Raw genomic sequence first — 16733 nt, forward strand, 5'->3', positions numbered from 1 at the left:
TGAAGACTGCATCACTACTGAGTGGTAAGAAAAGTCCTAGAAGTAGTTTTTAGTGGAATATGGTAACGCTAAGTTTGAAGAATCAATGAGACCACAAAAAGTATCTGTCCAGCCACAGAGATTTTTCCAATTTCAACTGGGTCTATTTTGTGGTAAACAGTTCTGAAAGGAGAGCTGAAAAATAAATATACACTACTGCAATACCCAGAAGTAATTGTCTGAATCACACCAAAACTGGAGGATATGTAGAGCAGTGTAAACATAATAAGAGATTAAGATTTCAGTGTCGGTGCACACGTAGGCCTAGCAGGGGCCTCTTCTGTGTGATAGGCAGGTGTGCTACTCCATGCCGGTATGCCTCACTGACACCAAAGGGAGCAATACCAGCATGTGAAAAAGTTTGAGCGACACAGAATGATTGGTCGTGACATTGTAGCTCTTACAACAGAGAGGCGCACGTGGAATAGTTTGACTAAAAAAGCTCACACACAGCATGATGAGTGGGTATTGGACAACACAATGTGACTACGGCACGGGATCATCAACATCTTGTCCCCATAACTCAACTGACATAGCAGCTTCATCGACAGTATTGGCTGGACACTGAAGCACTGCAATGAGTGTCAGTGTGCTTGCATCAGCAGTTCAACTTTGTCTCCTGTGAGCTGGAGTGGAGGCACATGTGCCGTTGCATCAGCTTCAATCGACCAGAAACCACTGAAGATTCAATATGTGAACACTATCACTGATGCTCTGAGTGTCAAAATATAATGTTGTCAAATGAGTCCCACTTTAACTTGTCCAACAATAATGGCCATGTATGTATTAGGCACTGCCATGGTGAATGGAATTGGGCAGACTGCATTGTTGAGTGACATAGGGGACCAACACCAAGTGTGACTGTTTGGGCCACCATTGGATATACCGTGTGCCCTCACGTGCCTCTTCCATATTGAGGGCAATCTTAACAGCAAACATTGCATCAGGAAGGTTTTAGGACCTGAGTCACTGCCACTCCTGCTGGTAGGTCCATATGTTGTTATTTCTACAGGACAATTTCTAGGTACATGTGGTGAGGAATGTGCAAGTGTTCTTCAAAGAACGATAGTTAATACAGCTTTTGTGGACTGCACGTTTATGTGACATATGACCCATCAAAAAGGTTTGGGATGAAGTTAATCTGCAACTTGATTCTTCTGGTTCTCCCACAACCACTACCAACACTTCATGGACGTGCCTACAAAGCACAAAGCAGTGTGTTCTCCACCAGACAGTGTATTCTCCACCTGAATGTCCATGCCTTCTATGACCCCACTCCACAATATCTAGAGGCTCTGATTGCAGCATAGCTTCACACTGTACTGACTTCTCAAGGTCAAAGTGCATGAACAGCTCTGTAATTCTAATCATTTGTGTATTTTGTGTCCCAAATCTGTGGAATAAATTTCCTTGTAATCATGTCCCCTCCTTGGTGTAGCAATTTCCACAAACAGTAATGTTGTTACAGTAACAATGGCCACTACTATTTCAGAATACTGCAGGTTGGGCGGAATAACAAGCATTAAGGAATACCTACTTATTATATATGTATATCATTCATTGTTCATTCACACATCATGTTCCATAAATACCATCATCATGGAGAATCTTCTGGGATGTGGAATGAACCAAGATATACACTGAGGTAACAAAAGTCATGAGATACCTCCTAATATCATGTTCGAACTCCTTTTGCCTGGTGCAGTGCAGCAATTCGGCATGACATGAACTCAATAAGTCATTGGAAGCCCCCCTGCAGAAATACTGAGCCCTGCAGCCTCTACATCCATCCATAATTGCCAAAGTGTTGTCGATACTCGATTAAGTCCCGCAAATGTTTGACGGGATTCATGTCGGGCGCATTAGGTGGCCAAAGCATTTGCTCAAACTGTCCAGAATGTTTGAACCAGTCACGAACAATTATGGTCTGGTGACATGGTGCATTGTCATCCATGAAAATTCCACCATTTTTTGGGAACATGTAGTTTATGAAGGGCTGCCAATTGTCTCCTAGTGGCCCAAGATAACCATTTCCAGTCAATGATTGGTTCAGTTGGACCAGAGAACCCAGTTCATTCCATGTGAATGCAGACTGCACCATTACGGAGCCACCACCAAGTTGCACAGTGCCTTGTTGAGAACCTGAGTCCATGGCTTCACGGGCACTGGACCACATTTGCCCCCCACCCCACCCCCAATCAGCTCTTACCAACTGAAATCTAGCCCGTTAACACCAAAGTTTGGCGCACTGCCCTAAAATATATGTTCATCAAACATCCCACATTCCTGCAGTTTTTTCAAGCAGTGTTGCTCATCTATTGGTACTGACAACTCTACACAAGTGCCGGTGCTCTATGCCGTAAGGTGAAGGCCATCGGCCAACATGTTTTCCATGGTGACAGGTAATGTCTGAGATTTGGTATTCTCAGCACACTCTTGACATTGTGGATCTCAGAATATTGAATTCCCTAATGACTTCCAAAGTGGAATGTCACACATGTCTAGCTCCAACTACCATTCCACATTCAAAGTCCGTCAATTCTCAGTGTGCAGACATAATCATGTCAGAAAGCTTTTCTCATAAACCATCAGAGTACAAATGACAGCTCTGCCAGTCGACTACCCTTTTGTACCTTGTGTATATGATACTACTGCTCCCTGTGTATGTGCATATTGTTATCCCATGACTTTTGTAAAATAAACAAATACCAAAATTTAGTCTCTTTCAATAAAAATGGAACAGACAATGGAATCTTGGCAGGTAGTTGCACTTATCAGGACATCATTTGAAAATCAAAGCAACTGAGCATATACATCTAATGTAAATTACAATGAAAGCATTAAAGGATGGGAATACGGTCTACATAAACAAAAATCAGTCAGACGGTATTGACCATGAACTTAAATTAACCAATAACCTTGTCAAGATGGTGTGATGTGGCTCATGTGTCTCTACGATATACATACCCATAATGTAGATGTAACCACAATGGAGGGATACCTGTGAAGAGGCCATACTAATCTGTGGTTCCTGAAGATGAGTAGCAGATGCATGGGCAACAGTCTGGGTGATTGACTACTCTCCCCTCTTAATGTTAGCCAATATGACCTTGCTATGTTGGTACTGCCAACAACCAAAACAAGAGGAAAACAACAGTTGTTATTCTTTCTGAAGGCATACAGTTCTACAGAATGGTTTAATCATGGTGGCAACTTCTTTATTAAAACAGTTCATCATTTGGATCTCCGAGTGAGAGGCTACTCAGAAGGATGTCATGAGGAAAACCAAAACTGGCATTATATGTTTCAGCATGTGGAATTTCAGATCACTTAACAGGATAGTTAGGTAGATCAGAGAATTTACAAAGGGAAATGGATGCGATGAAGTTAGATTTAAAGGGAATTAGTGGAGTATGGAGGCAGAGGAACAAGAATTCTGAGGTGAGTACAGGGTACACAAGCAAAATCAAATAGGGGTAGTGCAGAAGTAGGTCTAATAATGAATAAGAAAATAGTAGTATGTGTAGGCTGCTTCGAACAACATAGTGAATGTATTTCATAATCAAGGTAGATATAAAGCCAATAACCATCACAGTAGTTCAAGTTGACATGCCAATTGGCTCTGCAGAAGATAACATTGAAAGAATGTATGATGAAAGATGACAATTTAATTGTGATGAAGTAGTGAAATTCCTTAGCACGAAAAAGGAAGAGAAGGGAAAATAGTAGGAGAATGTGGATTGGGGAAAGGAATGAAAGGGGAAGTCACCTGGTAGAATTCTGCACAGGACATAATTTAATCATTGCTAACACTTCGTTTAATAATCATAAAAGGAGACTGTGTACGAGAAAAAGGCCTGGAGACACCAGAAGGTTTCCGACAGCTTACATAACGACTGGTATTTCAAAATCAGATTTTAGAATGTTTGACATTTCCTGGGCAAATGTGGACTCTGGCCATAATTCATTGGTTATGAACTGCAAATGAAAACTGAATAAACTGCAGGAAGGTAGGAAAATGAAAGAGATGGTACCTGTATAAATTGAAAGAACTGAGGCTGTGGAAGGTTCCAAACAGTTCCTGGATGCAGAGGAATGAGGCACAAATTTGTGGCCTAGTGCCGCCTGGTGTGTTGCTTGTACTCCTTCCGGCCAATGGTGGCCAGGCTGATGGGCTCTTGGGGGTGACTGTGGCGACAAGGGGGAAAGCTGAAATGGCCTGCTCTAGAGAGGATGTGACACAGTTGATTGGTTGACTAAGAAGTTCTGCACGCAGTCCATCCACTTGAAGCCAGAGCTGCAGTTCACTTATCAAGGCTCACATACAAAATTGATTGATATTTTTGCCCAGTGAGCTTAATTAACCCAAATGAATATTAAATTGTAACCATCTTGAGAGGACAAATGTGGCAAGCATGTTTAACCTGACAAAGCAAGAAACAATTCTGTACCTATTTATACTCTAACTGCATAAAAGCAAATTTCTGGACATTATGTAAACAAATAATTATGAGATTCATGCAACTTTAACTGGAACATTTACAAGGAAATCATACCAATAAGATGATTTCTAGTGAAATCAAGTTAAATTTTGTTTTTATTGTATTCTTTGTAAACAACAATTATTTTGTGTACATGACGAATGTATCGTGACATGTCAATCAAATTTTTACACTGTGAATGGAAATAGAGTTATTAATTTGATACAAAGCATATTCAAATATATATATGTGTAAAAACATACATTTTTACAGAGTCCATCTCATCGCACTTATGCATTAGAGAGAGATACCACAATGTCATACAATCTGTTATCACAGATTATTTAAAATAACTTCAGAACTGGAAATTATGAACAAAGGAAATTAATGAAGTATTGACTGTGATCAAGCATTAATATTGCTTCAATTTTAGATATTGGAAGACTGGATATTGTTGGTTCACTACAGTTATTTCATTGTTTAATTGTTTCTGATTACAACAAATTCTCTCTCTCTCTCTCTCTCTCTCTCTGTGCATGTGCGTGTGTGTGTGTGTGTGTGTGTGTGTGTGTGTGTGTGTGTGTGTGTGTGTAAGGGGGCCCATAGACATGTGCTAATGTAGGTGTTTGCAATTTGTAACCCCTCTGTTCATAAGTGGTCTCTTACATCTGCAGTTGTTAACCATATTTTGAACTGCCTTCTTCCAAAGTGTTCTCTTTGACTGCCCCAGAACTTGAAGAGTGCAATTTTGTTTCTTTTCAGAAGGTTTCATTCACAATAGCACAACTGTTATCAGCCACAGAAGCAACTTCCAAGAACATATCACTTATTACAACATTAATCTTCTGCAGCTTGAAACTAGTACAAATGTATTTTAGAACTTTGTATATTAGCGATATATTGATATAATAACTGCACTCTCTTCAGAGCAATAAACAATTATTTTATATGTTATTCATGTTTGTCTTCACTCCTCTTGAGGTGTTCTTATCTTCCACAACCATACCGTCATGCAAAAGAAAAGACATTTCTTTCTTTTTTACATTACGACAACAATAGCTTTATTAAATAATGAACTACAAGTCCATTCTTTGGAGTTAATGGGCAACATTGTAGGATAACACAATGAATTGTACTTAAATCACAAAGTCTAATTGCTCCAATATAAAATTTACACATAAATAATTGTCATAACAAAAATGTGAAAACAAAAACTAGATCAGAATAAGCATTTCCTGATAGACAAAACTGATACCATGCAGTTAACAATTACATTGCTTTCTTTAATCAATATTACAATGATTTAAATAATCTTAAAAGACCTATGCAAAACAGCATAACAACATACTAAACAAAATTACAACAAATGGCCACAACTGATATCAGTAGTTTCTTCATTCTACTAACAAAAAGAAAAAATTCAAAATGGACTCTTGACAGCACAATGTGGAAGCTGCATTATATATACTAAAATGCTATGCGGCAAATGGTGTTTAGAGTGGCACACAACCCACTACACATATTACTGTGACACAAAAAGTGTGATGTATTTTTTTCTCATGCTATGAAAAATAAATTCATGTGTTCAATTTTTTCCACGTTTTAGCAGCTGCTATTCAAAAGGAAATAACTATAAAAAAGGAGTGATGATGGGGCAAGCACCAGCAAAGATTGGAAATCACCCTACATACATTCTGGTATAATAACCAACCTAAGGAACATGAAATTCTCATAAGCTGCAATTCATTCAACAATCCGCATCTAATACTTATGAGATGTTCCAGCACAATAAATGGATACAAGAATGCGCAATAAAGATCATATAAATACAATTAGGCTGGATTTTGTATTATATCATAATCAACAAATGCCTGGAGGGAACCAGATGTAATAGAATCAAGAATCCACTTTGCAGACACACAAATAGCCATATTATTCCTCGTTTGGCCACCAACAACAATAGCTGCACTACGAGCAGCAGTCACAATCTTGCCTCCACAAAGCTGCACCAGTTCTTCAAGATCCTCCTTCGGTGGGGAACTGTCACTCACAACAAAAATTGGACCAACAGTGCTGAATAAGTCTTGCTGAAATGTAGGACCAAAACTCTGCCTCTCTATGCGATTTTTCTGTGGAAAGAGATTTAAAATTAAACTGGCATCACTGGCAACATATTTTTTTAAGGTTCAGGTTACAGGCAACTCAAATTAATTTTCAGTTTTATTGTGAAGGACTGAAACAACGAAAATTAGTAACAATGCAGTAAATATTCACACAACGGAGTACGGTAAAAATTTTTTGCAAAATCAACAGAAAAGCAATAGATAAGAAGAAAATACCAAAAATAGGTATGAAGAGACACTAAACAGAATTGGGGAGGATACGAATTTATGGCAAAGCTTGACTAAAAGAAGTGATTAGTTGATAGGACATCTCAAGGTGATGCGAAAATTTTAGAGGCAGACCAAGGCTTGACTACGGTAAGAAGATTCAAATCAATTTAAGTTGTCGAATTTCCTTTATTGTGAAACCTGCAGCATATACTATGCCACAGTAGAACGTTCATGCAGAGAATTGGAAAACAGTATGCTGCTTGATATTTTATTTTAGTATATAAGCTTATTTCAGCTTTATTGCCTTTGTCAATACAAATCCTGACATTGTAGGTGGAAATATGTCAACTCTGAGTAAACCATTACTGCTTTCTGTAATTGTTGGTTGTTATATTATTTTCAGCAATGTTTTAAACTTGTTCAATAATTTGCTGTTGCACATATATTATGTTTTTACAATCTGCTTTCCAATTCTTTGCATAACCTGCAGACGTTAGCTACATAGAGACAAAGAGGGCTGTACAGGATAGATTACTGTACAGAGCTGCATCACACCAGTATTCGGACCAAAGATCACCACGACAACAACAACAACAACAACAACAACAACAACAGATGTATCTAGCTATTACAAATATATACACTCTAAGAAAAAGAAACAAGGCACCATGAAGGAACTATGTGATTGGGACAGAAATTGGTAGGTGTGATTTAGATGTGCAGAGAAAAAAAAAAATGATTACAATTTCTGAAAAGTTGAATGATTTATTCAAGAGATAGAGCTTCACAAATTGAGCAAGTCAGTAATGCATTGGTCCACCTCTGGCCTTTATGCAAGCAGTTCCTCAGCTTGGCACTGATTGGTTAAGAGTTGTTGGATGCCTTCCTGCGAGATATTGTGCCAAATTCTGTCCAACTGACATGTTAGATCATCAAAATCCCAAGCTGGTTTGAGGGTCCTGCCCATAATGCATCAAACTTTCTCAACTGAAGAGAGATCCAGTGACCTTGTTGATCTACACAGGGATTGACAAGCCCCAATACAAGCAGCAGAAACTCTCACTGTGTGCAGGAAATCATTATCTTGCTGAAATGTAATCCCAAGATGGCTTGCTATGAAGGGCAACAAAATGTGGAGTAGAATATCGTCAACATGGCACCCTGCTGTAAGGGTACCACAGATGACAACCAACAGCAGGACCCCTTTAATCGTTATGTGCGCACTCTTAGAGAACAGTGTTGCATCAATGATATTCTACACCTCGTTTTGTTGCCATTCATGGCAAGCCATCCTGGGCTTACATTTCGGCAAGATAATGCCCTCCCACAAATGGAAACAGTCTTTACTGCTTGTCTTCACACTAGCCAAACCCTACCTTGGCCAGAAAATTCATCGGATCTCTCCCCAATTTTTGTGAAGCTCTTTCTCTTGAATTAGTCATCCAATTTTTCTGAAATTGTAATCATTTTTTGTCTGCACATGTACATCACATCTAACAATTTCTGTCCCATTCACATAATTCCTTCACTGTGCATCTCTCCCCCTCCCCCACCCCACCCTTCTTTAGTGTATTTTCAAAGTGTATATGCACCTTTTTCTATTATGTTTCACATTATAACATTTATTGTGAATTTCATCTATTATGGAACACACAGACAATTTAAACTTTGTTTTTGAGCAAGTGTCAGTAGCTGTTAAATATTTCAAGAAATTCACGACACACAGCTTTACAAGTATTTACAAATGGTTTCAGTCACTGGCCATCATCATGCTACTAGCATAAACAAATCAAACACTAAAGTTAGAAAAAAAATCACATCACTGAGTCCTATTTTTGAAGACTATGGCATAAATTTTGTTCATAAATTGTGAGAAATAGTTACTCTATTACCATACATCAACTGCACATCAGAACAATTTTGGAATTACGAAAACTATTACATTCCTGCAGCGTGCAGCCAATAAATGCTAAAAACATATGGAATATAATCAACATTACTGAAAACACATTATCAAAACATGAAGGCACAACACATTCTGTAAAATTACAAGTGTCACATAACTATATCACACACTTATGGGGGATCAGCCAGAAATGATTTCACACTTTATGAAATGAATGCAATGTGGAAATGGTCAAAAAATAATAGTAAACACAAAATGACTGTCTCGTGAAGTTGGGTGCTTCTTAATATTTTCTAAACGAATAGTTTCCATTATACAGTAATATTTCAGTGTTCACCCATTATGGCACTGGACTTGTGCCTTTACAGGAGCAATTTCTCACTTTTTCTGTTTCTTCATCCGCCTCCTCCTAGCAACTTCTTCTGCCTGCTCTTATCTCCGGTAACAATCACTTTTAATTTTTTTCTCCATAACTCACTTATCCACTAAAGAATGAACCACTTCCCTTTTCTGTGTCAGTTTGTTACTATTATAGCTGACCCAGGCACAAATTACACAATATTCAAGATATTATTGAACACATTACATGTGTTGTGCATTTATGTACTATTTGGCCAATAACTCTCACACCCAAATTTATTTAAGCCCACATACCCAGCAATATATTGCATTCTTCAGCAATATATTGCATTCTTTCCCAGACACTGTGGGTAGAGGATGGAATCCTGGTATGACCAAATTGATTTGTTGTGTACAGACACTGGGTGGTTTCAGAGGACTTGGGGAGTAAAGGCAGATGAGGAATTTATCATCTTGAATACATCCCACTCACTCCAGCGCCCTTAAAACTGCAGCTCTGTGTCATAGATCACAAATTTATTCAGTACGATGATCTTGACATCACAAATAAGGTGCATAACTAAACAGCCGAATTAGTCACCTTGCACACAATTAACAGTGTAGATTGGTGTAAAGTCACAGTGTTGATGTGAGATGTTATATCAACTCAACATCAACTTATAAAGGTTACACCTTGTCTCTGCTACCACTTTCCTATATTTTTGTGCTGCACTCTTCATTATTTGATAATGTCAACTTTTGTAACGACTTGCAGATGTTCTATTATTTTCTACCTTGATATGCTATTGTTTTTCTTTAAAAAAAATCATTCTAATATATTTTTAAAAACTTACTGTGTCTCAATATATGGCCAAAAAGTTTCCTTTCCTTCTTAACAGCAGCTGTGAGTTTTCCCCATCACATGTTAATTTATTTTAACTACTCAGATGCCATGGCAATGTGACTCTGGAGAGGGCTGGTTGAACTGGACGTCAATAAGGCCACACATGTTTCATATCTTAAAAACATAACCTAGAATAGTCCTCCTGAACTTTTTAACATAAAAGACAATTTTGAGCTTTGTCAGCAGCCAATATGTGTCTTCTGTGTCAGTTCTTACCCTCTGCACCTCCCTCTAGTACCATACGAGATACTCCCTGATGTCTTAACACACATTCTATAATCTTGTCCCTTCTTCTTGTCAGTGTTTTCCACGCATACCTCTCTTTGTGTATTCTGCGGAGAACCTCCTCATTCCTTACCTCACAGTTCACCTGATTTTCAACATCTTTCTGCAGTACCGCATCTCTAACAGTTCAGTTCTCTTCTTTTCCTGTTTTTTCACAATTCATGATTCACTACTATATAATGGTGTGCTCCAAATCTACATTCTCAGAAATTTCTTTCTCAAATTAAGGACTATGTCTGATATTAACAGACTTCTTTGGCCAGGAATGCACTCTTTGGTTGGATTAGCCTGGTTTCATGTCATCCCTGCTTCATCCATCATGTATTATTTTACTTCCAAGCTAGCAGACTCCCTTAATTCTGTGGGCATCAGTGATGACAAGTTTATTGCTAACCTCCAATCTGTTACTCCTCATTACTTTTGTCTCTGATCGGTTTTCTCTCAATATACATTCTGTACACAGTAGACTCTTCATTCCATCCAACAGGGCCTTTAACTATTCTTCGTCTACACTGAGCACAGCACTGCCATTAGCAAATATTACTACCGATATCTTTTCACCCTGAATTTTAATTCCTCATTTGAAACTCTTAGCAAAGGCTGTTAGATGCACCAAACTTAGTGTCCAAACACTCATGGATGACACAGGAACTGATACTGGTAGCAGCAGAGCAAAAGTAGTAATACTGTGTAAGTCCTCAGGCACAGTATTGAATTGTACTGGTTAAACTGAATGATGATAAAAAATAATTGTGTGGCACTGATGGCCATGAGGCACTATCCAGGGAAGTTTGGCCGCTAGGTGAAAGTCTTATTTCAGGTGACGCCACATTGGGTGACTTGCGCATGGGTGATGATGAGATGATGGTGCAACCAGTTCATGAGTGGAGAAAATCTCCAACCCTGCCAGGAATTGAAGCCGGGCCTGCTGCATGGTAGGCAAACACATTATCACTCAGCTAAGCAAAGCAGGTGGACAACTGAATGAGATTTTCATGAGACAGCCACTTGCCATCTTCAGATGCAAATGGGGATGGCAGTTGTGACTGACCAATTTATAAACAGGTCTGCCAGAAAAGTGCAGACAAAATGATTTGGGGCTATAATGTCATCGCATAATTTTCCCACGCTGCAAATGCAGCATCCACTGCTCGATTCCCTTATGGAGCTTTGTTGTCAGTGTCTGACAACCAGAAAATGCAGCTGCAAGCTGTGGACCTCAGTGAATGAGAGTGGGCACAGTGCTGGTACTCAGCTTACTTGTACTAGCTTCATTCTCTCGCTGGTGTTGTCATCTCACTGAACTTTTGTCTGCAGACAATTTCTTACTGTTGCTAATGCTGGTTCCCCTCCTTTGCTGAGTTGAAAACATGTGCCTCTGTTAATTATATTATATATATTACATATAATATATACATATTAGCTGTCCATATTCAGACTGCTTTCTTTAATGATGCAGTCCCAGTATGTGAAGATGTATGAGATGCCTTGGTTTCTGCAAAGTTCATCACATGCCCCTATCGAGATTCTGCTCAGTGACAGCAGATTTTTTCAGCTAACCCAATCTGGTGTGATGCCTAAGACCATCACATCTGTCTTTAACAACACAACACATTTGGTCAATGTACACATTCACACTCAAAAACAGAAGACACATTTTATTTGGTGTTTCTTCCAAGAGTCTGCCCATCTTGAAAGACACACCTCCCACATAAGGCAGGGAAACCATTCTAGAGGAGTTCTTTGTTTCTTCTGGCTGCTCTTGGGGTCTAACGTATACTAGTTGAAATGCATTGTGAATCTGCTTATTGGGGTGCCTGTTCTGGACAAACAGAGTGAAGATGACTGACCTATGCTGACAAGCTCTCCAGATCTGAAACAGCTTGACGCCTGTGAATGAGTGTTTGTAATACACTGCTGCATTGGGATGGCTGATAACAGCTCGTAGCTCACTGATACACATCAAATAAAATTGTTGTGGATTTCATGGCATCAAGGTTGCAGCATGTTATCCTACCAGGAGATCACACAACAAATTTGAGTTTAGAACTCAAACACCAATCACGCGAAGGAGCTTCACGCAACTCTCAAAAATTCTCAAGAACATTGGCTTTGAAGTTATCTGAGCATCTTTACTACCATAAAGGAAGGCCAATTTTTCAACAAGCAGAACATCTCTGTGGAAAGAATGCTCCCCTACTGTCTGGGTGGCTCATGTTCGATTCCTAGTTGTGGTAAATTTTTAAACAGAGGAATATGTTCCACAATTGTTTCCATGAAGCATAACAGACACAAAGATGGAAAAAAAGTTTGATTTGAAATGTTTTTATTAACAAAGATTTGTAATGAAGAACTTATACAGGATGAGTCAGGAGGAAAGGTACAGGGTTTGAGGGGTGATAGTATAAGCAATTCTAAACAAAAAAACTTCACACTGACAAATGCCCTATTGTGAATGATTTCCGAGACAGAACGTGTGTAATAATACTTTATTACTTATTTTCTGTTTTATTCAAACATCATTATTGTTCACAATGTATGACAGTCGTGTAGGGAAAGCTGAGACGAACAGTTTGATACAGGACACCTGTGTTCCATCAGGTCGGGAAACTACTTCAGATTGGGCTATAAAGAGTACCTAAGCTATGGCGCATGAGCGTTGTGCCAGGTTTTCAGTATCCTTGCGCTGTCTTTGGGCAAACTGTAAGTCCTAGAGAAACATGAATTGGTCCTTTTTTGTAGGAAAATGAATGTAATTTTGTACTGTGACATGTTTTTGCTGGAGGGTGTGGGTTTCGAGTGACTCACGAAAAGTGATATTACATGTGTTCTATCTCAGAAACCATTCGGAAGATTGCATTTGCCCATACAGAGTTTTTTATTCAGGATCATTAATGCAATCATCCCTCAATGCATATACTTTTCCTCCTGACTCACCTTGTATTTAAAATAAAAACTAGATTCTTTTTGCAATATGTAATTAAAAATAAGATGTACACACAAAATTCAAGCTTTCGCAACAAACTGTTGCCTCATCAGGAAAGAGGGAAGGAGAGGGAAAGACGAAAGGATGTGGGTTTTAAGGGAGAGGGTAAGGAGTCATTCCAATCCCGGGAGCGGAAAGACTTACCTTAGGGGGAAAAAAGGACGGGTATACACTCGCACACACACACATATACAGACACAAGCAGACATCTTGTGTCTGTATATGTGTGGATGGATATGTGTGTGTGTGCGCGAGTGTATACCCGTCCTTTTTTCCCCCTAAGGTAAGTCTTTCCGCTCCCGGGATTGGAATGACTCCTTACCCTCCCCCTTAAAACCCACATCCTTTCGTCTTTCCCTCTCCTTCCCTCTTTCCTGATGAGGCAACAGTTTGTTGCGAAAGCTTGAATTTTGTGTGTATGTTTGTGTTTGTTTGTGTGTCTGTCGACCTGCCAGCACTTTCATTTGGTAAGTCACATCATCTTTGTTTTTAGATATATTTTTCCTACGTGGAATGTTTCCCTCTATTATAAATAAAAATAAGATGTGTAATTTTCATGAAAGTGATAATCAGTTGTGTGTTAATCAGCAAATATTTGATGAATTTTATATTTGAATGACATATGTATTTGAATTGAAGGGTGAGGGGTGAACCACCCACAAAAAGGACCGAAACCACACACGAAGCAGTGATTACCAATATCAAACGCTGTCGATATAAAACACTGCTGTTTTTTCCCTATATTTATGTATTTTACGCTTCACAGAAATGCTCGCAGAACGTGCATCTTTGTTTAAAAACTGACACTGGTCAGGAATTGAAATGCAGTCAACTCTGAATGCTCCAATGAAGGAGCGAGTCTCAACTACATTATGCTTCCAAGTGGTACTGTATGACCACCCAAGACCAAAAATGACATATAAGAGATGATGATCATATTGAAAATTCTGTTTAATACCCACATTCACCACAGTCAAGTTATTTATGTTGAAATTATATCTTCTGAAACTGTTGGAAGAGATTTGGTAGCTCTCTGGATTCAAGAGCGGTTTATTATCCACAGCAAAATCTTCCCAATGAGGTGATCAGAGCAATATTAAAGTAGCCACTTAGCCATCTATTGTCCTTCCCTGGTTTTGAGGAAAGGTAGGAAGAAAGATCAATGTTTTAATGTTCCTTTGAAGAGAAGGTAATTAAAGTTGTGTTCTTTTGAAAGGAGCCATCACAGTATTTACCTTACACAATTTTAGGAAACCATGGAAAATCTAAATCTGGATGACCATATGAGTAATTGAAGCTAAGCCCTACGGAATGTGAGTCCAATGTCTTACACATCCACTCCTTGGTTGGTAGTTTCAAGAGAGGGATTAAAACTGCCTGCTTCAAAGTGTCACGAAAATGTTTTGTCTGCCAAATTTGGTTGAACAAAGCTACGAGATTTCTTTAGCTGCCCCTGTAACATGTAGTACAAAAAAAGCTTATCATGACTAGGTGTTCCATAGCAAGCTACAGACAACAACAAAGGTTGGTACTTTCTTTGTCATTGCTTAAATAAAAGGTCCACACATCATTTTTGTTATCAAAAGTTGATGACAACAATGATGATGATGACAAAATGCTGTATCCTTGTTTACAGTGGCTGTTATCCTGCAAAATACTCTGCAGTTTACTCTCCTGGGCTGGTTTTGAGGCAACTATTCAATATTTACACTATAAAGTGACACCTGTTCTCTCTCTGAGAAATCATATTAATGGTCTCACATACTACTCACATTTTGGTAGAATAGTTTACAGTATTTGGGAATCTGTGTCAGTATTTTCTGCATCTGTCTCTAATCATTCACTGAAATGTCACCTCCTTATTCCAAAGGCTGACAGGCTTTCGACAATTACTCAGCATTAGAACTTACACAGAACAGTGTAACTTCTCTTGATTTCAGAGCGGCACGACTCACTCCACCATGGACAGGCAATTGCCACAGGTGACACTGAGGCTTTGGTACAGATTCATCAGTTACTTGGTGGATTACAGCTGTAATGTGATTCTCCCATTCTTAGCGACTGTCAGAATACTTGGTAACATCAGTTTCCTAGAAATATGGCCATGGTCTAAGGAATATATTTGCGCCTGATGATTTGTCTCCTACTGCTGAAGCTGTCCTCAGAGCCAATGGAGTTACAGTCAGTTGATTCTACACTGAAACTCACAGCAAAACTGCAGAAGAGGACAGACAAGCATAGTATAGGCAGTCTCTTTAATTGACCTGCTGCATCTTCTAAGAGGTCTAGCAATAAAATAGACTTCAGTTTGCTTACTCTACCACATTTTCTACGTGATAGCACCAGTTTAACTTGCTTATGGCTCAAATGCCTAGATACTTAGCTGAATCAACAGCCTTTAAGTCTGTGCAATTTATTGTGTAGTCACCTCCCTTTACACTAACGTTTCCAATGCTCGTAGCCGAGCCACTATTGAACACTATGGACACCCAACAGATTACAAAACTACAACCTCCTCCTTCCCGGTCACATGATCAACTACATTTTTACCCACAATTACTTCCCCTTTGAAGGTATCACCTACAAACAAATCCAGGATATGGCAATGGCACCGGCCTATGCCTGCCTATTCATGGGCCATCTAGAGAAATCCTTCCTGAACACTCAGAATCTCAAACCCCTCACCTGCTTTCAGATTCACTGATGACATCATCGTGATCTGAGGGCACCTTATCCACATTCCTCCAGAACCTCAACACCTTCTCCCCTATTCACTTCTCCTGATCCTCCACAACCTGACAAGCCACTTTCCTTGATGTTGACCTCCACCTCAAAGATAGCTATATCAGTACCTCCATCCATATCAAACCTATCAACCACCAGCAATACCTCTACTTCAACAACTGCAACCCATTTCTTAGCAGGAAGTCCCTTCAATGCAACATAGTCCTCTCTGGCCGTCACATCTGTAGTGACAAGCAGTTTCTCTTGAAATATACCAAGGGTCTCACTAAGGCTTTCACAAACCATAATGACCCTTGTTCAGAAACAGATCTCCCGTGCCTTATCTCTCCAGATACCCAACATCTCCCAAAGTCCCAGCATCCGGCCACAGAGAAGCATACCTCTTGTGACTTAGTACCACCCAGGAAACAACCTCTTGACATGCCCTCAAATGAGGAATGTCCTACCCACTATAGTCCCCCCCCCCCCCCCAAGTGGTAGTCCCCTGCCCACTGAACCTACACAATATTCTCATCCATCCCTACACAACTCCTGCTCCCAACCCCTTGCCTCACGGCTCTCATCCTTATAAAAGACCTAGATGCAAGACCTATCCCATCACCACCACCACCACCACCACCACCACCACCAGCACCTACTCCAGTCCAGTCACAAGCATCACCTATCCCAACAGAGGCAGGACTACCTGTGAAACCAGTCACCTGATCTAAAAGCT

General features: G+C 39.4%; 1 protein-coding gene across 3 annotated transcripts in view; it reads right to left on the reverse strand.

The window, feature by feature from the left end:
- Positions 1-5018: 5018 nt before the first annotated feature.
- Positions 5019-16733, reverse strand: part of LOC124612418 — a 242762-nt gene continuing 231047 nt past the window's right edge. For 2 of the 3 annotated variants that reach the window (XM_047140622.1, XM_047140621.1), the window contains exon 7: positions 5019-6649. In XM_047140622.1, coding sequence (XP_046996578.1) covers positions 6353-6649 — 297 coding nt within the window. In that variant the 3' untranslated portion in view covers positions 5019-6352. The remainder of the gene's footprint in view (positions 6650-16733) is intronic. The other variant, XM_047140623.1, reaches the window with a different exon arrangement.

Source organism: Schistocerca americana, chromosome 4, assembly GCF_021461395.2.
Source record: "Schistocerca americana isolate TAMUIC-IGC-003095 chromosome 4, iqSchAmer2.1, whole genome shotgun sequence".
NCBI lineage: Eukaryota > Metazoa > Arthropoda > Insecta > Orthoptera > Acrididae > Schistocerca > Schistocerca americana.